This window comes from Elephas maximus, chromosome 8, assembly GCF_024166365.1.
Source record: "Elephas maximus indicus isolate mEleMax1 chromosome 8, mEleMax1 primary haplotype, whole genome shotgun sequence".
In the NCBI taxonomy this organism is placed as follows: domain Eukaryota; kingdom Metazoa; phylum Chordata; class Mammalia; order Proboscidea; family Elephantidae; genus Elephas; species Elephas maximus.
The window spans coordinates 10,328,208-10,353,556 of NC_064826.1; the positions used below are offsets into that span (position 1 = coordinate 10,328,208).

The window sequence follows — 25,349 nt, forward strand, 5'->3', positions numbered from 1 at the left end:
GAGATGGATTGACACATTGGCTGCAACAATGGGCTTGAGCATAACAACAATTGTGACAACGGTGCAGGACCGGGCCGTGTTTCTTTCTGTTTTACACAGCGTTGCTGTGAGTCGGAACCAACTCCACAGCACCTAACAACAACAACAAGGACATTGAAGTTTTGGGTATTTGTTATGTCAGGGATGAGCACAGGGCTCCTCACCCAGTCGTCTTTGGAAATATCTGTGTGGTGACCAACTGCTTCGAGGGCCTTGCCATAGATTGTACCCAACCTGTTGCCATCGAGTTGATTTCTACTCATAGCAAACCTATAGGATAGAGTAGAACCACCTTATAGGGTTTCCAAGGAGTGGCTGGTGGATTCAAACTGCCAGCCTTTTGGTTAGCAGCCAAGCTCTTAACCACTGCACCACCAGGGCTCCTAAATGGTACCCACAAGATAGCAATGGGTTAAGGTGCTCTTTATGTTGTGGCATGAGTACAGTGTGGTTGGCTGAAAACTGGCTCTGAACATAAGGTCCGAGTCCATGCAGCTTCCACCTCTGATGCTGGGCAGGTCACTGGAATCTGAGCTGGGTCCCCATCCCCAAATAAAGGGCTATTGGCAGCGAGCTGTATTCCCATCCACTCTGACAATCTGGGATTCCAAGGATGTCACTAAGCATCAGATTGAGACTGTGGAAAGAGCAGGCAACTTCCTGGTTTGGGTCAATAGAGGGTTGTGTTAGTAAGCCCATTTACTTGCTTCAGCACATCCCATCCCTAAGAAAGCCGTGTTTGCCTGTCTTGGAAGCATTGACTTCAGAGTTACATAAAGCCCTGAGGCTCAGACTCTAGTTATTTTGTGCTCAAGTATTCACTGCCTTTGGTGAAAGGAAAGACAGTACACAATTCAGGGGAAGTCAGCACAACTTGTATAAGGCAAGGCCATAGAAGCTTCATAGACACATCCAGACTCCCTGAGGGACTGAGTTACTCGACTGAGGGCTGGGGACCATGGTCTCGGGTGACATCTAGATCAACTGGCATAACATAGTTTATAAAGAAAATGTTCTACATCCAACTTTGGTGAGTAGTGTCTGGGGTCTTAAAAGCCTGTGAGTGGCCATCTAAGATACATCTACCAGTTCCATCCCGTCCAGAGCAAAGGAGAATGAAGAAAACCAAAGACACAAGGAAAATGTCAGTCCACAGGACTAATGGACCACAGCTTCCACCAGCCTGAGACCACAACAACTAGATTGTGCCCAGCTACTACTGCCGACTGCTCTGACAGGGATCACAGGGTCCCTGACAGAGCGGGAGAAAAATGCAGAACAAAATTCAAAATAAGAAAAAAAGACTAGACTTACTGGTCTGACAGAGACTGGAGGAACCCTAAGAGTATGGCGCCCAGACACCCTTTTAACTCAGAACTGAATTCACTCCCGAAGCTCACCTTCAGCCAAAGATTAGACAGGTCTATAATTTTTTTTATAAACTCAACACTCGTAGTTCAGTCCCGTAATGAGAACTAAATGGGCACACCAGGCCAAAAGCAAGGATGAGAAAGTAGGAAGGGATTGGAAGATTGTAGAAATGGCAATGGGAAACCCAAGGTGGAGAAGGGGAGAGTGTTGACACATCGCGGGGTTGACAACCAATGTCACAAAAGAGTTTGTGTATTAATTGCTCAATGAGAAATTACCTTGCTCTGTAAACGTTCACCTAAAGCGCGCACGCACACACACACGCACGCACACACAAAAGAAAGCTCGGGAAACGAGCTATAATTAACGTTTTAATAAATACTGCTGCTATAATTAAAAAAAAAAACTTCACCAGAAGTGGGCAGGAGAGCCCCAGGCCCTCGGGCTGATGGCCGGTTCCTTCTCCACCCAGAGCACAGCCATGGTCCGTTTGCTCCTCACTTAGTTACTTCCCTGGTTGTGGTTCCGCTCTACGCAGCCTCTGATGTCATGGACTTAAAAGAAACAACATCGCGCCTTTGGAGCCCCGGAAGTTTGGGGAATGGAGTTTTCCCGAGCGCTAAAAGACCAGCTGCCGTTGAGTCGACTCCGACCGTGGTGACCCCGTGTGTGTCAGAGTAGCACTGTGCTCCACAGGGTTTTCAGTGGCTGATCTTTCAGAAGGACATCACCAGCCCTTCTTCTGAGGTGCCTCTGGGTGTACTTGAACCTCCAGCCTTTTGGTTCGCAGCTCAGTATGTTAACTGTTTGCACCACCCAGGGACCCCCCTCCCCACTGAGGACTGTTGTTGTGTGCTGTCGAGTTGATCCCAACACAGCGGCCTTATAGGACAGAGTAGAACTGCCCCATAGGGTTTCCAAGGCTGAAATCATTAACAGAAGCAGATCGCCAGGTCTTTTCTCCCTTAGAGCGGCTGGTGGATTTGAACTGCCAACCTTTTCCTTAGCAGCCGAGGGCTTAACCATTGCTCCCCACCAGGGGGACGTATATTCTGTGCACAGAGGAGACCAGAGAATCTCTTCTGTGTTACCTTATACTTCTAACCTGAGACGGCCCCACACACGGGTGGTTGGTGACTCATTTATCCACAAGAAGCGGGACTCAGGCAAGGGCCAGAGTGAACAAGCCTGTTGCTGTCGAATCAATTCCGACTCACAGCGACCCTGTAGGATAGAGCAGAACTGCCCCCATAGGGTTCCTAACGCTGTAATCTTTATGGAAGCAGACTGCCATGTCCTTCTCCTGTCAAGCAGCTGGTGGGCTCAAACTCCGGTCTTTCAGTTAGCAGCTGAACACTTAACCGCCGCGCCACCAAGGCTGCCTACTTGGTAATAATATAATAACCTATGTACCTTTTGCCCGTCTATATTGTGTGCACCTTAAAGGCAGGAGCCAATAAATATTTGTTGAACTTTGTGAGTCTCACTTTCCATCCTACTGGCATTGTGTAGACCTGTGGCAATGTCGTTTTAGAACTGATGTCAGGGGAGAATTTTCTAGATAAACAAGGGTCTACTGATGAGAAGAGGGATGGTATTTAAACACATTGTTTTTAAAAAGAGAAAAATTAGTACCTTAAAAACTCTACACTGGTGACTAACAAATGTAAAATTAATTCCAGCTGGTGAAACTTAGAACTTCCCTCTTCCATTACCACCTACCAGGTGTCATTGAGTCAACTCCGACTCATGGCGCCCCCGTGTGTGCCTGAGTAGAACTGTGCTCCGTAGGGTTTTCAATAGCTGATTTCTTGGAAGTAGATCACTAGGCCTTTCTTCCAAGGCACCTCTGAGCAGACTCAAACCTCCATCCTGTTGGTTAGCAGCCAAGGGTGCTCACCATTTATACCACCCAGGGCCTTCTCCCACTAAACTGCTGCTAAAAACAACCCAGATATTAAAAACACACGCGACTCATTTTTATGCAAAATTTCCTGCTGAGAAGTATCTGCTCTAGCCATCTAGTTGAGTACTCAATGTCGGTTCTAATAAGTCAGTGGCTCCCATCAAGAGTTGTGACCAATTAGAACTCACTGCCATGAGGACGTGGCTGGGGTGTTGCCAAGCAACGGCCGAGATGTGAGGCCCATTTGGATGCTCTTTTGGATTTAAACAGCAGCAAGTTGGAGTGACGTTATGATGCAAAGGAAAGCCAAATTATAACCCGGGATGGGGTACCTGAGAAGACTGTGCTTTCTTTTAAATGTGAATGGAAAGGAATGTTTTAAACAGTCCGTCATTGTACTGATTTTAACTAGGAAATTAGACGTCAGTGGAGTACAGCTGTCCCAGGAAAATGGTCCCTTGCTGCTAGAGAAAGAACCAGGCATTCTGGAAAATGGGCCGCTGGTCAGCCAGGGACGATGTATTTTTGGGCTCTGAAGTATTTATATATTGCCACAGCCACATTTGGTTATAATGACTCTCGTTTTTATTGTTTGGAAGGATTAAGAAATAACAGCAAATATTAAAAATAGACTGCCGGAGGGTGAGGCAGCTTCGAGAAAGCTGCCTGCGCTAACATTAGTAGAGAACTGCTTTCTGCTCTCAGAAGCCCCAGGTCTGATGGTCTGAAGAGTTTACACTGAAAATCTAAAGCCAAACCAGACTGTGCGGATGACCGCAATTCGGCCAAGACTTTTGCACTGAAATGGCCATAGATATACACACACTTGGAGTCCCTGGGTAGTGCAAATGGTTGACGTGCCACCCAGAGGCACCCCAGAAGAAAAGCCTGGCAATCAACTTGAAAAATCAACCATTGAAAACCCTGTGGCGCACAGTTCTACTCTGACACACATGGGGTCGCCGTGAGTCAGAGTTAACTCAGCGGCAACTGCTTTTTTTTTAAATACATTTACTCGTAAGCAGGCTGTCTCAACTTAAATGTTTTAAAATTGTCGTCATTCTTGAGTAATATGTCTTTGCCAAGGCAGGGAAGGCCCGGAGGGGATAATAACCACATCTGTCTCCACCTTTAAGATTCATACATTACTGACTCTGCCTTCCTGACAGGAAACATCTGGACCAGAAGTGAAAAATGGGCGGCCAGCCGGATTTTCAGTGAGCGAGAGACACCAGACTCTTCAGTGGGTCTGACTGTTCTGTCACCCAGCCCCCACGCAGTGACACAATTGGCTCGTCTTCTCCTGAGTGACAGGCAACACAGCCTCAGGCTCTCAATTCTGAACCTGCCGGCCTTCTTGTATCTGCTCAGTGGGTCCGGATTGGCTCTCAGTTGCCTGGGTGAATGGAGGAAGACTTTTATATGGGCTTGGAGGCCTGCGACCTAGTGAAGCATACGTTTCTTCTTCCATTACTGCCTACTGGTTGCTGTTGAGTCAACTCCAACTCATGGCGGCCCCGTTTGAAATCTCGGTGATTTCAAATCTGCGTCCTTAGTAGTAATTCATAGCTTGAAGTTCATCATCACATAGCTACCATTTTGGGTTGGATGGTGGTCCATCTAGTCTGATGCTCGTTTTCTACCCCTGCCCCCCCGCCAAAAAAGTTGCCATCTAGCTGATTCTGACTCATAGTGACCCTATAGGACAGAGTAGAACTACCACCACAGGGTTTCCAAGGCTGTCATCTTTATGGAAGCAGACTGCTACATCTTTCTCCCACAGGGTGGCTGGTGGGTTCGAACCGCCAACCTTTTGGTTAGCAGCTGAGTGCTTAACCACGTGCCATCAGGGCTCCAGAGGCCTCGAAATGGGCTCCCCCATGGATCCCATCTCCAAGGCATGGAACCCAGTAGCCTTATGTCTCTCAAGAACTGACTGTGGCGGTAACAACCCATGTTTTCATCTACTGAAAACTCAGTTGAGCTCACGATAAACCAAGTTAAACAGATTTCTTTCCTGCAGGTCTTTCGGAGCCTTTGATAATGTAAAGCTACATTGTGAATCTCTAATAAGATGGTGGAGCCTCTGGGGGTTCAAATGGTTAACATGCTTGGCTGGTAACCGAAAGGTTGGAGATTCAACCCCTCCCCCCGCCCCCAGAGGTACTCTGGAAGAAAGGCTTGGCAACCTACTTGTGAAAAACCAGCCATTGAAAATCCTGTGAAGCACAGTTCTATTCTGACACCCATGGGGGGGCCATGAGTCAGAATCAACCCAATGGCAACTGGTTAAGAAGATGGTATGTGTCTTAGTCACCTAGTGCTGCTGTAACAGAAATACCCTAAGTGGATGGCTTTAACAAAGAGAAGTTTATTTTCTCAGAGTAAAGTAGGCTAAAAGTTCAAATTCAGGGTGTTAGCTCCAGTGGAAGGCTTTCTCTCTCTGTTGGCCTTCTCCTCAATCTTCCCCTAGACCTGGAGCTTCTCCACGCAGAGACCCCAGGTCCAAAGGACACGCTCTGCCCCCAGCACTGTTTTCTTGGTGGCATGAGGTCCCCCGTCCCTCTACTCACTTCTCTCTTTAATATCTCAAGAGATTGCCTCAGGACACAATCCAATCTTGTAGATTAAGTCCTGCCTCACTAACACGACTGCTGCCCATCCTCCCTCATTAACATCATAGAGGCAGGATTTATAATATATAGGAAAATCACACAATACCGGGAATCATGGCCCAGCCAAACTGATACACACATTTTTGGGGGGGACATAATTCAATCCATGACAGTACGCAATATTGCCTGAAATTATTTGACCCTGGTGCCTTTTCGGTTTTCAGTGATCTCAGATATGTTTCCTTGGTGGTAATGCATAGCTCATCATCATACAAGTACAGTTTAGGTGCTTTTCTCCTGAAAGCCTTGTTCTGTCCTTGCCTACACGGAAGGTCACCTGCTGTTTCTGTGCTTACTTACACAGTCTTAGAAGCACCTCAGAAACCTATTCCTATTGATTTTACTGTTTTTCAAACCAGAATAGCTTAGGGGGATGTACACGTGATAGATTTCACCGTGTGCTGTCTCTTTCAGATGAGTTATAAAATTAAAAAATAAAACTAGCGCTAACCATCGTCCCCAGGGGGTCCCCCTATTTATATTTTTCCCTCAGCTAAGCACCTATTTGGCTCCAATTTTGTTTCTTGAAATTAAATCTATTTTCTGATCCATAATAAAGTTCCCCACAATTCCAGGGTCACTCACTAATAAAAAACCAGTTGTCATTGAGTCGATTTCAACTCATAGCGACCCCATGTGTTTAAGAGGAGAACTGTGCTCCACAGAGCTTTCAATAGCTGATTTTTGGGAAGTAAATCGCCAGGCATTTCTTCCCAGGTGCCTCTGGATGGACTCAAACCACCAACCTTTTGGTTAACAGCCGAATGCATTAACTGTTGGTGCTACCCAGGGACTCCAGATACACTAATAGTCTTTGGTAAATAATCTAGCAAAAGACTGTAGAAGTCTAGATAAATCTACTGGTTACCCCTTTCTCCTGGACTTAATCAATCCTTTGGATGATGGGGTAGGAAATTCTGGCAGGTTAATCATGCAAAATATTGTCTAATTAAAAAATCAGTCATCTTCCCCAGCAATGCTTAAAAACTTATTGCCATCATAGCGACCCCACGGGACAGAGTAGAACTGCCCAGTAGGGCTCCCAAGGCACAGCAGCTGGTAGGTTCCAGCCACCAAGCCTTCAGTTAACAGCTACGTGCTTAACCACCGCACCACCAGGGCTCCTCCAGCAATGCTTAGCAATCCTGGAATATAAATCCTACTGGCTGGTCTGTCCCTGGACTGTCCCTTCCTTCTGAATTGGGGATGTACTGATCATATCTTCCCGGCTTCCCCATCTCTATTATCCCTTATAAGACTTGAGCCAAAAACCAATTCTACTTTGAACAAAAATATGGATTAATGAGATAATGCTGATTTCTAAGTAACAGTCAAGCATTGTGGGGGAGGCAGCCTGCTATCCACAGAAACCAGGTCCTGCTGTCCTGAGCTTTGGAATGTGAATGACACTTATAGACAAAGGCAGCAAAGGACAGAGGCTGTCAGTCTTCTAAGGAAAAAGGATTCAGAATTCCTGGTGAAAACGAACCTTTATTTCAAGATTAAACTCTGAAGTTTGATCATGAAATTCCAAAAGCCGTTTGCGAATTCAGAAAGCACTAGAGGTATTGATATTTCGAGGTGATTTGGGGGAAAATGACTCGATTTCCCTCACTCGCTTTGTGGCTCCCAGTTCTGTGCGTCCCAGCGTGTCCAGGCAGCTTCCGTCTGTCTCCTCCGCCCCAGTCTCTCTGGTGTCTCACTCTCCGTGTCTTTGTGACTTGCTGTTTCTATTTTTACTTGTGTATCCCTGTGACTCTCTAAATAGAACACCAATAACTTGCCGCATCCTTTTATTTAATTTTTCCTTGATCAGAGATTTTTCTTTTTGTCTTAGTCTTACCGGGTAGCCTAGGTAGACAGCTTCCTGGGTCTTTGCTCCATTCATTCATTAAATCTTTACTGAGTGGCTATTATGTGCCAAAGGAGCTCTGGTGGTGCAACAGTTAAGCACTCAGTTGCTAACCGAAAGGTCTGAACCCCCCCAGCAGCTCCGTGGAAGAAAGACCTGGCAATCTGCTCTCATAAAGACTACAGCCTAGAAAACCCTATGGGGCAGTTCTGCTCTGTCTTATGGGGTTGCTATGAGTCAGAACCGACTCAACAGCACCCAACAACAACTTTACGCGCCACGTGCAGTGAACAATAAAGATGACAAGACAAGGCCACCCCTAAATACTGATTCCACAGGTCTTGGGGTGGCTGGAATTATGTCTTTCTAACGATGAGCCCTAGTGGTGCAGTGGTTAAGCATTTGGCTGCTGACCAAAAGGTCAGCAGTTTAAATCCACCAGCCACTTCTTGGAAACCCTGTGGGGAAGTTCTACTCCATCCTATAGGGTCACTATGCATTGGAATCAACTTGTTTGGCAATGGGTTTGGTTTCTTGGTTTCACAAGAATCCCAGGTGATTCTGATGCAGTCCGTCGTCACACAAGCTCACAGCCAGTGACCTGGAGACCAGAGGCAGATGGGAGGGTAAAATCCAAGGAAGTTTCCAGAAACCAGGAGGAAAAAGATAGTCAGGACACTTGTGTCTGGCTGCCTGTCCACCCTCTTCTCTCCCCTCCAATCAGCTTTCATAGGGCAGAAAGCACCCCCAGGCCATAGCCTCCATCCCGTCCACGTTTGTCTTAGAGGAACCTCTGTGCTCACATTCCAAGCCCTGCTCTTCACGTGCACAGGTGGTTGCCCTTGGACTTGTTAGTTGCCATCCAGGCAGCTCTGACTCATGGTGAACCTCTACAACAGAGCGAGACGTTGCCTGGTCCAGCACCATCTTCACGATCACTGTGTGCTTGAGTCCATCGTGTGGTGCCTTCCGACCTAAGGGCTCGTCTTCCAGCACTCTATCAGACCGTATTCTGTTGTGATCCATAAGGTTTCTGTTGGCCAATTTTCGAAGTAGATCACCAGGCCTTTCTTTCTAGTCTTAGTCTGGAAGCTCCACTGAAGCCTGTCCACCATGGGTGACCCTGTTGGTATTTGAAATAGTGGTGGCATAGCTTCCAGCCACATGCAAGCCACCACAGTATGACAAACCGACACAGGTGGTGCCTTTTGGAATTAGGACGTCTCTTTTTCTCTCCTAACAGAGCTTGGCTTCTCTCAGTGTCATAAGGCTGCTGTGACAAAGCACTGCAAACCGAGTGGCAGTTTATTGTCTCGCAGTTCTGGAGGCTAAGAGTCCAAATCAGGGGATCAGCCATGTTGATTCCTTCTGAGGCTCTGAGAAGGGAACTGCTCCAGGTGTCTCTCCTAGCTTCTGGTGGTGGCTGTGACCCTTGTGTTGGTTGGCTTGCAGCTGCGTCTGCCTGTTGTCACATGGCTGTTCTTCCTCTTTCTGTACATGTCTCCATGTCTGTTCTCCCCTTTTATAAGACACCTCTCAGATGGGATTAGGACCCACCTGCTCCTGTATGACCACGCTAATCTAACTGATTAGATATTCAAAGACCCTATTTCCAAAGGGGATCACATTCACATATGCCAGGAGTTAAGAACTTTAACATATCTTTTTGGGGGACATAATTCAATTCACAACAGCTCCCAAGACCACTGTCTCACTGTGGCTTGAGAAAGCCTAATGTGTAGTTCAAAGTTGAGTGAGGACTCCTTGTTCTGGAAGGAGCCCTGGTGGCACAGTGGTTAAAGTGCTCAGCTGCTAACCAAAAGTTGGCAGTTCAAACCCACCAGCCTCTCCACAGGAGAAAGATGTGGCAGTCTGCTTCTGTGAAGATTTCAGCCTTAGAAATCCTACAGAGCAGCTGTACTCTGTCCTGTAGGGTCACTATGAGTCAGAACCAACTCCACGGCAACAGGTTTTGGTTCCTTGTTCTGGACAACACGACTACCTCCTTCTGAAGCCACAAGTTCCATTGATTGAAGAGGCAAGAGAAGATCACAGCAAACATGAGTTATGGTGCATGAGACACACATACATCGGTTTATTTCACAAATACTGTCACACACTTCTCAGTACGTCTTTTACTATTGAAGCAGCATTAACACCTTTGCTCACTCCTTACCTCTTGAAACTCTTCCTCTTCCCTTCCACCTTCTCCTGGGTTTCCCACTCAGGCTGTTCTCCCCAAGCTGTTTTGGCAGGTTTTTCCTCTGCCCCTCGTTTAAGCGTCATTCTCCCCAAGGTCCTGTCCTGCACCCTCGTTCTAATGCTAGAACACTCCTTGGCGGCCTCCCCCATGTCTGTGTTCAAATTGCCACTGTTGCTACCCGTTCCTCCTGAGCTCTAGATCTGCATAGCCAACTTCTTCCTGGTTGCTTCTACTTAGATGCCTGTCAGGAAGATGGGATGCTTTCAGACGGACACCCAAATTGAACTACATTGACTACAAAAATGACTTTCAATTGCATTTTAAGTTTGCTTGTAGTATATATTGAATAATGGCCTAGAACTGAGGCAAAACCTAAGGAATTTGTGTCCATGAAGTTTCTTCCCCCCCCCTTCACACACACACACACATTTATGACTACCCCTTTTCCCATAGGCACCCCAGTGTTGTGAACAGCTTGGGAGAAGTCTATATTCTGCGACTGGTTCAGGCATTAGGGATTTGATTTCTGAAGCAGAAGAAGAAAATGCCTGGGATCATGGGAGCACTAGGTTTATTTGGGAAACAATGTTGTATCAGTTTCTGGAGTTGACCTGTAAGTGCTGAAAAACTCTGGACCCCGAGAAGATTTCCTTTTACAAAGAACCATACCTCAAGACTGTTAAAACTTTTTTTCCTTTGCTCATTTGTTGTTAGGTGCTGTTGAGTCAGTTCTGACCCATAGCAACCCTGTGTAAAACAGAATGAAACACTGCACGGTCCTACGTCATCCTCACAACCGTTGCTGTGTTTGAGCCCATCATTGTTGCAGCCGCTGTGTCAACCCATCTCATTGAGAGTCTTCCTCTCTTTTGCCAACCCTCTACTTTACCAAGCATGATGTCCTTCTCCAGGGACTGGTCCCTCTTGATAACATGTCCAAAGTATGTGAGACAAAGTCTCGCCATTCTCATTTCTAAGGAACATTCTGGCAGTACTTCTTCAAAGACAGATTTGTTTTTTCTTCATGGTATATTCAATATTCTTTGCCAACACCATAATTCAAAGGCATCAATCCTTCTTCAGTCTTCCTTATTTACTGTCCAGCTTTTGCATGCATGTAAGGTGACTGAAAATTCGATGGCTTGGGTCAGGTGCACCTTAGTCCTCAAGGTGACATATTTGCTTTTTAAAACTTTAAAGAGGTCTTTTGCAGCAGATTTGCCCAATGCAGTGCATCTTTTGATTTCTTGATTGCTGCTTCCATGGGTGTTGATTGTGGATCCAAGTAAAATGAAATCCTTGACAAGTTCAGTCTTTTCCCTGCTTATCATGATGTTGCTTATTGGTCCAGTTGTGAGGATTTTTGTTTTCTTTATGCTGAGTTGTAATCCATATTGAAGGTTGTAATCTTTGATCTTCATCAGTAAGTGCTTCAAGTCCTCTTCACTTTCGGCAAGCAAGGTTTTGTGTCATCTGCATAAGGCAGGTTGTTAATGAGTCTTCCTCAAATCCTGATGCCCTGTTCTTCTTCATATAGTCCAGCTTCGCAGACTATTTGGCCAGTATACGGATCAAGCATGGTGAAATGATACAACCCTGACGCACAGCTTTCCTGACTTTAAACCATGGAGTATCCCCTTGTTCTGTTCAAATGACTGCCTCTTGATCTATGTACAGGTTCCTTATGAGCACAATTAAGTGTTCCAGAATTCCCATTCTCCACAATGTTATCCATAATTTGTTATGATCCACACAGTCAAATGCCTTTGCACAGTCAATAAAACATAGGTAAACACCTTTCTGATATTCTCTGCTTTCAGCCAGGATTCATCTGACATCAGCAATGATATCCCTGGTTCCATGTCCTCTTCTGAATCCAGCTTGAATTTCTGGCAGTTCCCTGCTGATATACTTTTTGAATGATCTTCAGCAAAATTTTACTTTTGTGTGATATTAATGATACTGTTCAATAATTTCCATGTTTGGTTGGATCACCTTTCTTTGGATAGGCATAAATATGGGTCTCTTCCAGTCAGTTGGCCAGGTGGTTGTCTTCCAAATTTCTTGGCATAGATGAGTGAGCACTTCCAGTGCTGCATCCGTTTGCTGAAACATCTCAATTGGTATTCTGTCAGGTCCTGGAGTATTGTTTTATACAAATGCCTTTAGTGCAGCTTGGACTTCTTCCTTCAGTACCATCGGTTCCTGATCATATGTTACCTCCTGAAATGGTTGAACACTGACCAATTCTTTTTGGTGTAGTGATTCCGTGTTCCTTCCAACTTCTTTTGATGCTTCCTGCATTGTTAATTTCTCCCCATTAAAAAAAAAAAAAAAAAAAAACCCAAACCTGGTGCTGTTGAGTTGATTCCAATTCATAGCCACCCTATAGGACAAAGTAGAACTGCCCCATAGGGTTTCCAAGGAGTGCCTGATGGATTCTAACTGCCAACCTTATGATTAGCAGCCCAACTCTTAACCACTAGGCCATCAGGGTTTCCCCCATAGAATCCTTCAATATCACAACTCGAGGCTTGAATTTTTCCTTCCGTTCTTTAGCACATACACTTTATCAATTTCATTTTAACAAATGATGAGATTCTTTGTGCATCTATGGTGCCATCAAGTCATCGTTTACTCATGAATAAATACATACGACAACATGTTTGAGCCGGTAATGTCAGCCCAGGGTTAGCTGCCTACCCTCTCCTTCCCCTCTCTTGGTTAACTGACATTTTAGTGTCTATTGAATGAAGGCAAACACTCCATCCCGCTGGTCCAGGTGGTCTGTTGTTGGATGCCCTTGAGTTGATTTCTACTCATAGTGACCCCATGTGACAGAGCAGAACTGCCCCATAGGCTTTCCCAGGCTGTAATCTTTGCGGAAGCAGACGGTGAGGTCTTTCTTCCTCAGAGCTCCTGGGTAGCCTTGAATGCCAGTTAACCTAGGGCTCCACCATTGCACCACCAGGGCTCCTTAAGGTGGTCTAGAACAATGTTTACCACTTTTTAAAGACCAGGCCCTTCGTTCAAGCACATTCTTACGTGAAACTTCCATCTATAACCCAGATGCATGCGGCTGAGCTGAGGCCAGGTAGGCTCTACACCCCTCCCCTGTGGGCCCTGGAGGAGGGGACTGGGCATGCGCAGTGTGAGGTGGCCGAGGCTCCGTGGACCCTCTGGGCTCTGCTCTCGACCGCCCCCCTGCGGTAGAGGCTGCATTAGCAAGCCCACTGTACCAGACGGGAAGCTCCATCTCTCAAATGGGTCAACAGTGAGAAAGGAAAAATAGCAACGTTCTCTGCCTGAAACACAGTCCCACACCTCAGTTAGTTCCATGCCTCGGGAGGAAACAGGAGTGCTGCTTATGGACACCTCAAACCTGCCCACCGTCTGTTGAAACCCGTACACTGCGGGTGACCCTGCGGACATTTGAAATACCATGGCACAGCTTCCAGCATCACAGCTTTTGTTTACTGAATGCAGACAGGCTTTTCCGAACCAGCCATGCCGGAAAGCCAGAGGCGAGGGACAGCAGAGCCCAGGGTGCCAGGCTGTGAAGGTCATCTGCTCTGGAGGTGCCCATGTACCTGGGCCTCAAGCTAAGCTGGCCGCTTAACCACTTGACGTCAGAAGACAAGCTCAAGTTCTCCCTCCTGAGTTGCTGCAAAATTCAGGACAGCAGACACCAAAGCCAGACCAGCAACTGAGGGAGCCCCCAGGTTCGATATGCCCCACGGTCAGTGCTGGGTATGAGGGGTCGGCAGGCGGACAGTGCAAGCACCCGGTTGATGCACACAGCTGGTGCGGAAAGGCAGCCATTGGTGGGAAGGGGAGCCAGGGCCCTGCTCCTCTGGCTTGGCCATGAGGATTCAGCTGGGCACGTCTGCACTTGTCCACGCTGCCCACCCCGCCTGCCTCGGGTGTTGCCAGCCATGTGCCCTCGCTCCTCCCCAGTAGTCCAAAGCCATTACTTCCCTGAGACTTGACTCAAAGCTCACCTTCTCTGGAAGCCCTTCTCCAGTTCCTTGCTGTGGAAAGCATGGTTCTCAAACCACCACCTGGGAGCTCCTCAGAAATGCAGAACCCCAGGCCCTACCCCAGACCCTGAATCTGCATTTAACAAGGCCCCCAGGCGGTCCATTTACATTGAAGTGTAAGAAAGCCTCTTGGGTCTTCTCATTTGTGCCCCAACGTTGTGCCCCAACGTGCCCAGGGTGTGTCTTGGGCTGTGGCAGGAGGGCCATATGCACTGTTGGCTCAATGATTCATGGCACCTGGAGTGGGGGAGCCTGGCGAAGTGAAGCCACTCACAGTCTCCTGGGCTTTGGGCACATGGGAGGTCGAAAGCCCCAGTGGGCAGGGCGTTTGGATGGGCCAGCTGGGCAGGTGACACGTGAATGACCTGTCCACCACAGCTGGGAGAGAAGAAGCCTACTCCCCAAGGGATGGGAGGCTACATCCCAGGTGTGTCTTACCTCATTCAGCTTCTCAGGGCTGAATGCAGGAGTCAAAACACCTCTGACTTCTTCCCACCTCGTGTTGCGTAGAAACAGGACACTGTCAGCTACCGCTTTGGACTCCAAGCCCGATGCCTGATGGGAAGCGACAGGAAGAGAGTTAGGACAGGAAGCCACCTCAGAGGGCAGTACAGGTTTTCAGTAAACACCACAACTAACATCCACCACTTAGGATGCAGAAGGACATGAAGACTTATGGCGAACAGGTCTGAAGATACATGGCCGAGGGCCAGGGGCAGCAGCTTTTTGCATCTGCCCCCCGCTGAGAGAGAACTCCCCAAGGACTAAGCCAAGCTTCCTGAGGCCGGCCTAGTCTCCCTTGGATTGAGTTCTCAGGCCTGTCCTTTGTGGCAGGGCTTTGTGTGCCCCACTTGGCTAGGTTGGGACAGGAATTGATGGAGTCATGTGTCTGTATCCTTGGGGGGTGTGTGTGTGTTGGGGGAGGGGGAGGGGGAGGTGAGGCACGGTGGGAGGGGCACAAAGGACAGTCCTGCAGACCTGGTCCTGGCACAGCTGCTTCACGAGAACTCCTGTCTCAATGTTCCTGTGCCTTTCACCATTCATTCATTCATTCATTTTTCTCATTCAACAAAGTCTTGTCAGAGGCCTGACCCATGTGAGGTTTTGGTTGTGGAGCACTGAATGAAGACAACACTGCTCTGGCCCTCACGGAGTTGATAGTCTAGTGGGGACCCAGACAGTAAGCTCATAAACCAAGAAACAGCGGTAGTTACAGTTTATGAGAAAGTGGTATAAAGGGGAAGACAGGTCAAGATGAGAAAACGGTGGGCAATTCAGCGGCAGGAGACTCCTCTGAGGGGGACTGTAATCAGAGCAGGGAACCCTGCAAAGGAGTTACCAGTCTCCTGAGCCCTTCTTCTTGGGCCACCCTGTCCTTTCTAAAACCAGCTACTCCCACCACGTGGTCAAAGATGGTCCCCAGCTCTGTGTCTGCAGGGCGGAGGAGGCAGGAGGCCAGGAGGACCACACACTCTTCAGAGCCACATGTGATGCTCAGTTCCGCTCCTTCTTTTCACTGTTTTAATTATACTTGAAACATCAAACCAGCCATCATCATTCAAAAGCCTGGTAAAAACTCCTATATAAAGGAAAATTATAATTTTCTGATAACATTATGAACACTCAAAATAAGCCATAAAACATAACTACAGTGCATTTGGGGGGTGGTTAATTATATGTTAGCACCCAGTTGCTGGGATATTTTTCTGCAAAGGAATCCCTCTCCATATTTAGAACGAAATTCTATAGGACACCGTGGCCACTAGACAGAAATGTGGTTTTACAGAATTTTTGGAAAATAAACCGTTTGCTTGTGTTCTAGAGTCAAAGGAGGAAATCAGAGGTTATGCGTATCTATGTATCGACAAAAACTCCATCCTGTGCACACTACATGCAATCAGGCATTTCATCCCAAGGGAAGCTGGCTGCTTTATGTGGTTCTGATGGGACAGAGTAAGTTAGAGACTAGGGTCAAGAGTGGTTGAGTTTGGTGTCTCTTCCTGAAGTCCTAACAAATGGCCTCATGATATTTTTGCGTTGCACCAGGAGGACAAACTTGGCCTCTCTGGGGTATGTCAGGGCGGCCCTCAAGTCCCTCCTTCCCATCCTGCCTCAGCCTGGAAGTCTCACTGGGGTCTGCCATGTTCTCACAGCAGTGCTTGGGGGCACTGGATGGAGTCATGTGCTCATTACTATATGGCATATTGTAAGAAGGAGTGCAGCACAAGGGTCGTTTTAGGGCAGTCGGAACAGTGAGAGGACCTTGAATAATACCATATAAGAAATAGTTGGTGGCAAATCAAAACTACAATGAGATGCCATCTCACTCTGACATTACTGGCACGAATCAAAATAACAGAAAATAACAAATGTAGCAGAGGCTGTGGGGAGATGGGAACTCTTAAGCTGTGCTGATAGGAATGCAAAATGGTACAACCACTGTGGAACACAACATGGTGCCTCCTAAAGAGCTAGGAATGGAAATACCATATGATCCAGCAATCCCACCCCTAGGAATATATCCTGGAGAAATAAGAGCTGTGACACAAATGGACATATGCACACCCATGTTCATTGCAGCACTATTCACGATAGCAAAAAGATGGAAACACCCTAAGTGCCCATCAACAGATGAATGGATAAACAAATTATGGTATGTACACACAATGGAACACTACACAATGATAAAGAACAATGATGAATCTGCGAAACATCTCAACACAAATGAATCTAGAGGACATTATACTGAGTGAAATAAGTCAGTCACAAAAGCACAAATATTGTATGAGACCACTATTATAAAAACCCAAGAAAAGGTTTACACACAGAAGAAAACAATCTTTGATGGTTACAAGGGAGGGGGGCACTGGGGAGGGGAAACCACTAACTAGATAGTAGACAAGTGTTAACTTTGGTGAAGGGAAACACAACACACAATATAGAGGAAGTCAGCACAACTGGACCAAGGCAAAGTCATAGAAGTGTCCTAGCACATTCAAACACCTTTAGGGACCAAGTTACTGGGTTGATGGCTGGGGACCATGGTCTCAGGGGACATCTAGGTCAATTGGTATAACAGTACATAAAGAAAATGTCCTACATCCTACTTCGATGAGTAGCATCTGGGGTCTTAAAAGCTTGTGAGCAGCATGTAAGAGACATCTATTGGTCCCATCCCATTCGGAACAAAGGAGAATGAAGAAAACCAAAGATACAAGGAAAATATTAGTCCAAAGGACCAATGGACCACATGAACCACAGCCTCCACCAGCCTGAGCCCAGAGCGACTAGATGGTGCCCAGCTACCACCACCAACTTCTCTAATAGGGGTCATAGTAGAGGGTCTGAGACAGAGCGAGAGAAAAATGTAGAACAAAATTCAAATTCACAAAAAAAGACCAGACTTACTCGTCTAACAAAGATTGGAAGAACCCCTGAGACTATAGCCCCTGGACACCCTGCTAACTCAGAACTGAAGCCACTCCTGAAGTTCACCTCTCAACCAAACATTACACAGGCCTATAAAACAAACAATAACACGCCTGAGGAACGTGTTTCTGATTTCAAAAACAGAGATAAGAAGGCAGGAAGGGACAGGAACTGGATGAATGGACACAGGGAACGCGGGGTAGAAAGGGGGGAGAGTGCTGACATATTGTGAGAATTGCAACCAATGTCACAAAGCAATTTGCTTATAAATTTTTGAATAAGAAACTAATGTGTGCTATAAACTTTCACCTAAAGCACAATAAAATTTAAAAAAAAAGAAAGAATTGTTGGGTTTGGGGGTGTTTAGCTGGAAGAGAGGAGCCTTGGAAGATGAGATAGTGGTACATGGTATGTACTCAGCAAATCTTTATTGAATGCATATTACATGAAAGAGGGACTTTAGGTTGTTTTGTGACTCTGAGGGGTAGAATTTAGGTTGTTTTGTGACTCTGAGGGGTAGAGCTGGGTTCAGTAGTGGAAGCTACAGACAAAAGTTCTAGCTCATCTAACGGAGAACTTCCCAGTCGTCAAAAGTCAGAGTTATACAAAGGCAAGATCACCTTCATGGTGATAAGTTCTGGCCACTTGGAAAGATTGTATACCACATGGAGATACTCTGTTGGAGGCCCAGGCATCCAATAGGGATTTGGTCAAAATGACCTCCAAGAATTTTCCAACCCTAAGCCTTCATCTCTATGTGACCGCTCCAAGCGTGTTTTTTTTTTTTTTTTTAATGGAAACCCTGGTGGCGCAGTGGTTAAGTGCAACGGCTGCTAACCAAAAGGTTGGCAGTTTGAATCCATGAGGCACTCCTTGGAAACTCTATGGGGCAGTTCAATCTGTCCTATAGTGTCGCTATGAGTCAGAATCAACTCGATGGCAATAGGTTTGGTTTTTGTTTTTTTTTTTAAGTCATCTCCAGACGACTATTCCAAGCATGTTTTATTAGTTCATCCACAGGTATGATTGACAAGACTTACTGGGCATTGCCTTGAAAAGCACAGAGGGATCTCCCCTGGAGGAATGAGGCACAGGACTGGCACATTTGATGGAGGAAGGACGATGAGCAATGGGGCAGGAAGGGGTCTTGGAAGGGAGGCCCAGGGAAACAGCTCTCTAGACTGCCCATCAGCCTAGCCATGTGTTCCGTGTCTCAGAGGATGGAACCTCCTGTCACCTTCTGCCCAGGGGCTTCCAGACTGTAGATCACAACCAGTGTAGTGGGTGGCAACAGCGAAGAAGAAGGAGGAGAAGAAGCAGGGGAAAGAAGGGTGAGAAGGGAGGAGGGAGAGAAATAGGAGGAGGAGGGGAAGGACAGAGAGGAGGGATATGGGGAGAAGGAGGAAAGAAAAGGAAGGCAGAGACAGGAAATAAAAGAGTAGAGAATATGGAGGAGTATTTCACAAAGTAAGGTTATTTTGTTGTTAAACTTTAAGATAGGTGTGTGTATGTTATGGTGTGTGTGATGTGATGGCATATGTGTGAGGTATGTGTGTATTCTGTGTCAGGATGTGAAATGTGTTTCGTACTGTAGGCCATGTCAAAAAACTTTGAGAAACCTGTTCTCACCCAAACCCCAGACCTGGAGTCCTCCACTCCCTCAGCTGAGACCCTGTTGGCCACACAGTCAAATCTCTCTTTGATCAGCCCACTGTCTCCAGCTCCACAGCCATCACCCTGGCCCAGGTCACCAGCACCCACAGGTCTGACTGGGCTCCCTGCTTCTCTCACACATGAGCCCTCCATGCTGGAGTCAAGGATCTCTGTAAAGTACAGTCTCGCCCTGTCCAATGGCTTCTCCTTGTACAAACCCCTAACTTGGTGTGTAAGGCCTGATATGGCCTGACCATTTCCCCTCCCTTTTCCAAACATAACCCAAAGGCTGAAGGAGCTCTTTAACGCCTGCCCTTCACAGCGGCAGCCACGAACCCTGGGCTGGGTCCGTTGCAGTTTATATCTAGAGGCTTGCGGGTTCAGCTCTGACCAACTTCTGTTTGCTCTCAAGCTGTGAACACTTTACTGAGCCTCCAATGTCTACGGGGGCCATGCTCCCACTGGGACTGTCAGGAAACAAAATGTTTTACAACCACTTGTTGACCATACAGCTTACAAAGTGCTTCTCACATGATTTCATGAACCTGTAGACCATTTTCCAGTAGCATCCTAAATAGCAGCCAGGCCTTAGTTGTGGCAACTAAGCTGTGACTAAACAGCTAAGTTTCCCTTAGACAGATGGAACTGTTTTTCTTTTCAATTAAGATCTCTTAAAATAGAGTCTAACTCCTTACTGGAACAGCTTAGCGTAAACTCTCAACTTTGAAGAATCATAAAGCCCTTAGGAGCAAGAAGCAACACTTTGGCCAGTGCTCTGTGCTGTGCTGGTGTGAAGACAGCAAGCGTTTATAGGGTGTTTATTATCGACTAGGAGTCCCTGAGTGACGTAAACTGTTAACTCACTCAGCTGTTAACCAAAAGGTTGGAGGTTCAAGTCCACCCAGGGGTGCCTTGGAAGAAAGGCTTGCTGTTCTACTTCCAAAAAAGCAGCCATTGAAAACCCTGTGGAGCACAATGCTACTCTGAAATGAATTGGGTCACCATGGGTTGGGATTGACTTGATGGCAACTGGTAACTGGTAATTATGGGCTAAACCAGCGATTCTCAACTGGCCTGGGTTGGCCTCATAGAACCACCACCTATTTCCAGAACACTGCAGAATGGCTGCAGTGAGTGAGTATATTCCTATGAGAGCATAGAATCTGAGGCCATTGCCAAAAAGAGTTTGCTTGTGTACTGGGACATGAAAACATGCTCTGTATGACCTCTGTGATGCCTGGGCAGGGCAACCACCCCAGTACCAGTTGTCATTGAGTTGATTCCAACTCATAGACACCCCATGTGTGTCAGAATAGAACTGCACTCCATAGGGTTTTCAAGGCTGTGACCTTGTGGAAGTAGATCGCCTGGCCTTTTTTCTGAGGTGCCCTGGGTAGATTTGAACCCCCAACCTTTCAGTTAGTTGCCCAGTGCTTGACTATTTGCACCACTCAGCCACCAGCCCTCTTCAAATAGCTGCAGAGCTAAGGGTAACAGGTAAGCAAGGTGAGGTGCTTTTAAAGCCACCAAGAAACCCAAGTCTTCAGTGATTGTGATGCAAGTAATGCCAATTTGTTTACTGTTAAGAATGCCAAGTATGTGGTAAAAATTTAATATCTGAAAGCATGCCACCATCACAAAGAGGCCAAGATTCATTGTCACAAATGTCATTTCTAATTCTCACACAGCCTTGCACAAGCAAGGAAGGGCAATGGTGCAATCTGTGTCTGTCCTCACCTAAGTATGTGAAACTTTTGCTTGGCTCCTCATTACATTGCAGTCCACAAAGACTCATGTGAAATTGGTCACTACAGATTAGTTAGTAAGCACAAGTAAGTCTGTGCTTACCTTGCTGCCTGGGCAATCTGTCCCTGTCAGGGACTGTAAACTTGAAAAGAGGTTTTGACTCTGTAGGAAGGTGGTGTGGGCTTGGGAGAGAGAAAGATGCCAGCCATATCTAGAAGCAGAATCTTTGGTGTGGCAAAAATGTGAAATTGTTCACTACAGATGATCTGGTAAACACCATGCCTACCATGCCCTGTTGGATAATCTATTCCTGCCTGTGATCACCGGCTACCAATGAGCTGGGTAATCATGGAGTTGTAACCAGTCCAGTTTCTATCGAGTCAACTCCGACTCTTGGTGACCCTACGTGTGTCAGAGTAGAACTGAGCTCCATAGGGTTTTCAATAACGGATTTTCCAGAAGTAGATAGCCAGGTCTTTCTTCTGAGGTGCCTCTGGGGGGACTTGAACCTCAAACATTTTGGTTATCAACTGAGTACATTAACTGTTTACACCCCCCAGGGACTCTGGGAACCAAGTGGACCTCAGGGATTAGCTAGTCAAACACTACATTTTATACAGGAGGACGCTGAGCTCAGAGAGGCTAAAGATTGGCTCAAGATGACACAGCTAATAGGTAGCATATCGGGGACCTGATTTTGTTAAATTTAAGTTCAGTGACTTTTCACTGTCCTACTGGGATGTGGCTTAGGAGAGGAAGCAATAGAAAAGAAAGGGGTATTAGACAAAGGAGACTGGAGCAGAGAAGGGGCGCAAAGGCCCAGATTTAGTTACACAGTGAGGTGACTTCATGGGACATTCAGGAATGCAGCTGTCAAGAGACCAGAATTGCTTCTCTGTCTTATCTACTGTCCTCACCCCCCAAAGTTCTGGAGATTAATTTCCTGCGTTTCACACATCTGTTTCTACCACCATAAATGTTAGGGCAAGAGGTGTATATATATGTGTATGTATATATACAAGATTTTACTTATTTCCTTTTAAAAAATATAAAGATGGTTCTCTGCTATTCTAAGGGTTTTGTAAGACATAAAAATGCAAAATAGTTTTCAAAAATTTTTTTGAAATTTTAAAATTCTGCAAGGCATGGGCAGAAGAACACCTGAGCATGTGAAATCAATACCACTTAGTACTATGCCTGCGGGCCTAATGCTAACCGAAAGGTTGGCTGTTCGAACCCATCCAGCAGCTCTACGGGAGAAAGACCTGGCGATCTGCTCCCATAAAGATTACAGCCTAGAAAACCCTATGGTGCAGTTCTACTCTGTCACATGGGGTCGGTGTAAGTGGAAATGGACTTGACAGCACCCAACGATGACAAGGCTTCACAAGGGACTTCCCAGGGTTTTTAAAGATGCTACTGTTCCAACATACCCTCTATGTTGAGAAAGTGGGTCTGTGTGTGTTTTCCAGATCAGATGCAACCCCACGGATCTGGCTTTTTTGGAACCAGCCACATCCAGATGTGAGAAAAGCAGGTGGAAGGGGAGGCCTCCAGGGGACACACTTCCCATGGCAGCCACATGCTGGGTCAGCATCCCATGTTGACCACCTGGGATGAGACATTTACAGCTCCATGCTGTGTTAGCTTCCTAGCACTGCTGTCACAAAGGACATGAACTGGGGGCCTTATAAGCACCAAAATTTATTGCCTAACAGTTGTGGAAGCTCAGGGTCCAATATCAGGATGTCGGCCTTGTTGGTTCCTTCTGAGGCGCTGAGGGAGACTCTGTCCCACACCTCCCTCCCGGCATCCTGTGACTGCTAGAGAGCTTGGCTTGCAGCTGCAGCGTCACATGGCATCTTTCCTGTCTGCCTGACTCTGTGTGTCTTCTCTTTTTATAAGGACAGCACTCAGATGGCATCAGGACCCACCCTACTCCAGTATCGGCTCATGCTTACCTAACTCAGAATGTCTTCAAAGACCTTGTTTCCAAACAAGGTCACATTCACTAGTTCCATGAACTAGGACTTCAGCATATCTTTTTAGGGAGACATGATTCAATCCACAACACGTACATAGCAAAATGTTTCACAGAAGACAAGGAGCCTTCCCCTGGACGCCCTAACTCAGACTTGAAACCACTCCTGAAGTCCACCTTTCAGCCAAGGATTAGGCAGGCCTATGAGACAAACAGACACACATTAGGACCGTGCTTCTTAGATCAATCAAGTATACGAGACCAAACAGGCAACACGTGCCCAGGAACAAAGACGAGAAGGCGGGAGGGGACGGGAAAACTGGATGATTGGACGCGGTGAAGCCGGAGTGGAAAGGGAAAGGGGGAGATGCCGACAATGTGGGATTGCAGCCAATGCCATGAAACAATTTGTGTGTAAGTTTATAAATGAGAAACTAATTTGTGAACTTTCACCTACATCACACAAACACACACACACACACACACAAAAGACAGAGCCTTATCTTAGAATAGAGAGGGGGCCTGGGTCTACTTTCTGAGCCTGCTCACAGGGAAGAATGTGGGCCTCGCTTGCAGCAGTGGACCTTCACAGTGAGTTGGCCCTTCTCAGAAAATGAAGAGCTAGAAAAGCCGTGGAGGTTTGCCTGAACTGATGGAGCTTCCTTAAGTCACGCCTAAAAACCTTTCTCAAAATTCGAGTCTCATAACATATGTTTGAAAATCTGAATGTTTTCATTTACTCAACGTTTTATTGAAAGAAAGGGCCCAGAAACTCTAGACGAGCAAGTTTTCAAAGCTGTTGGAAGGGAGGAGCCAGTTGCAGGTGCGGGGGCCCCTTAAAGGGGGCCATTTCCTGACACACCCGCTGAGGCCCCACAGTCCTCCATGATGCAGGCAGGCAGGCAGGGCCCCTCTGGCCCCAGCACAGGTAGGCCTGCGCCACCTGTAGCTCTGAATGAGGCTTCCTTGCCAATTAGCTCTGTCATGAATGAAGGTGCTCCATTCTTCTCTGTAATGAGGTGTTGCTGTGCATTCAGACAGTGTTAAGGTTTCCAGTGACTAATTGGCTCATAACTTTAGTCATCTTCGCCTGTGCCAAGGGGTTTGTGGTTTCACAGTAATTCGTCCTATGACTCCAGCGACCCTGTGGTCAGTGAATAAAAGTAGCCCAGAGGCTGAGCCTGGGACCGCCAGGTCCCTGGGGATTTTATGGTTCTGAATGAAATGACTCCTTGAGGGTGAGTGAGTCAGGCTCACCAAATCTGTCAGAGGGGTGTAGACTCTTGTGGATCAAGTGGTGTGGCTGGGCCTGTGTGCCTGGCGAGGTGACCTGAGTTGATTGTCGGGACTTCGGGGCTCGTACCACACCCCCCACACACATACAGCTACCACCACCTCCACCTTCACCTATACCTACAAGCTGTAGAACCCAGGAGTGGTAATGCCTGTAACCTGCCTCCACTGTCCAAGCTGCCATTTTGGATCACAACTCATAGCCACTGGGAGCAGGTTTAGTGATTCAACACATTCCCTCCATGTCCCCTAGACCATCCTAATATCCAACCAGACCCAGCTAATATCTAACCTGCTCACCCACTGCCATCAAGTTGATTCCAACTCACAGCGACCCCATAGGGTTTCCAAGGCTGTAAATCCCTACAGAAGCAGACTGTCACATCTTTGTCCTGCAGACCTGCTGGTGGTTTTGAACCACCGGCCTTTCAGTTAGCGGTCAATCACTTAGACCACTACACCAATAGCTAACCAAATCTACCTAATATCCAACCAGAGTCACCTGATAGCCAGCCAGACCCACCTGATAGCCAACCAGACCCACCTGATATCCAACCAGACCCACCTGATATCCAACCAGACCCACCTGATATCTAACCAGACCCACCGATATCTAGCCAGACCCATCTGATATCCAACCAGAGTCACCTGATATCCAATCAGACCCACCTGATATCCAACCAGACCCACCTGATAGCCAACCAGACCCACCTGATATCCAGTCAGACCCACCTGATATCTAACCAGACCCACTTGATATCCACACAGACCTACCTGATATCTAACCAGACCCATCTGATATCTAACCAGGCCCACCTCATATCCAACCAGACCCATCTGATAGCCAGCTAGACCCACCTGACATCTAACCAGACCCACCTGACATCTAACCAGACCCACCTGATATCCAATCAGACCCACCTGATATCCAATCAGACCCACCTGATATCTAACCAGATCCACCTGATATCTAACCAGATCCACCTGATATCTAGCCAGATCCACCTGATATCTTACCAGACCCACCTGATATCCAATCAGACCCACCCGATATCCAATCAGACCCACTTCATATATAACCAGACCCACCTGATATCTAACCAGACCCACCTGATATCCAACCAGACCCACCTAATACCTAACTAAACCAACTAACATGGG

At 46.9% G+C, this 25,349-nt stretch overlaps 1 protein-coding gene across 3 annotated transcripts in view; it reads right to left on the reverse strand.

Moving 5' to 3' along the window:
• Positions 1-25,349, reverse strand: part of TBXAS1 (thromboxane A synthase 1) — a 174,952-nt gene that overhangs the window by 65,821 nt on the left and 83,782 nt on the right. For all 3 annotated transcript variants that reach the window (XM_049893416.1, XM_049893418.1, XM_049893417.1), the window contains exon 5: positions 14,525-14,641. In XM_049893416.1, coding sequence (XP_049749373.1) covers positions 14,525-14,641 — 117 coding nt within the window. The remainder of the gene's footprint in view (positions 1-14,524; positions 14,642-25,349) is intronic.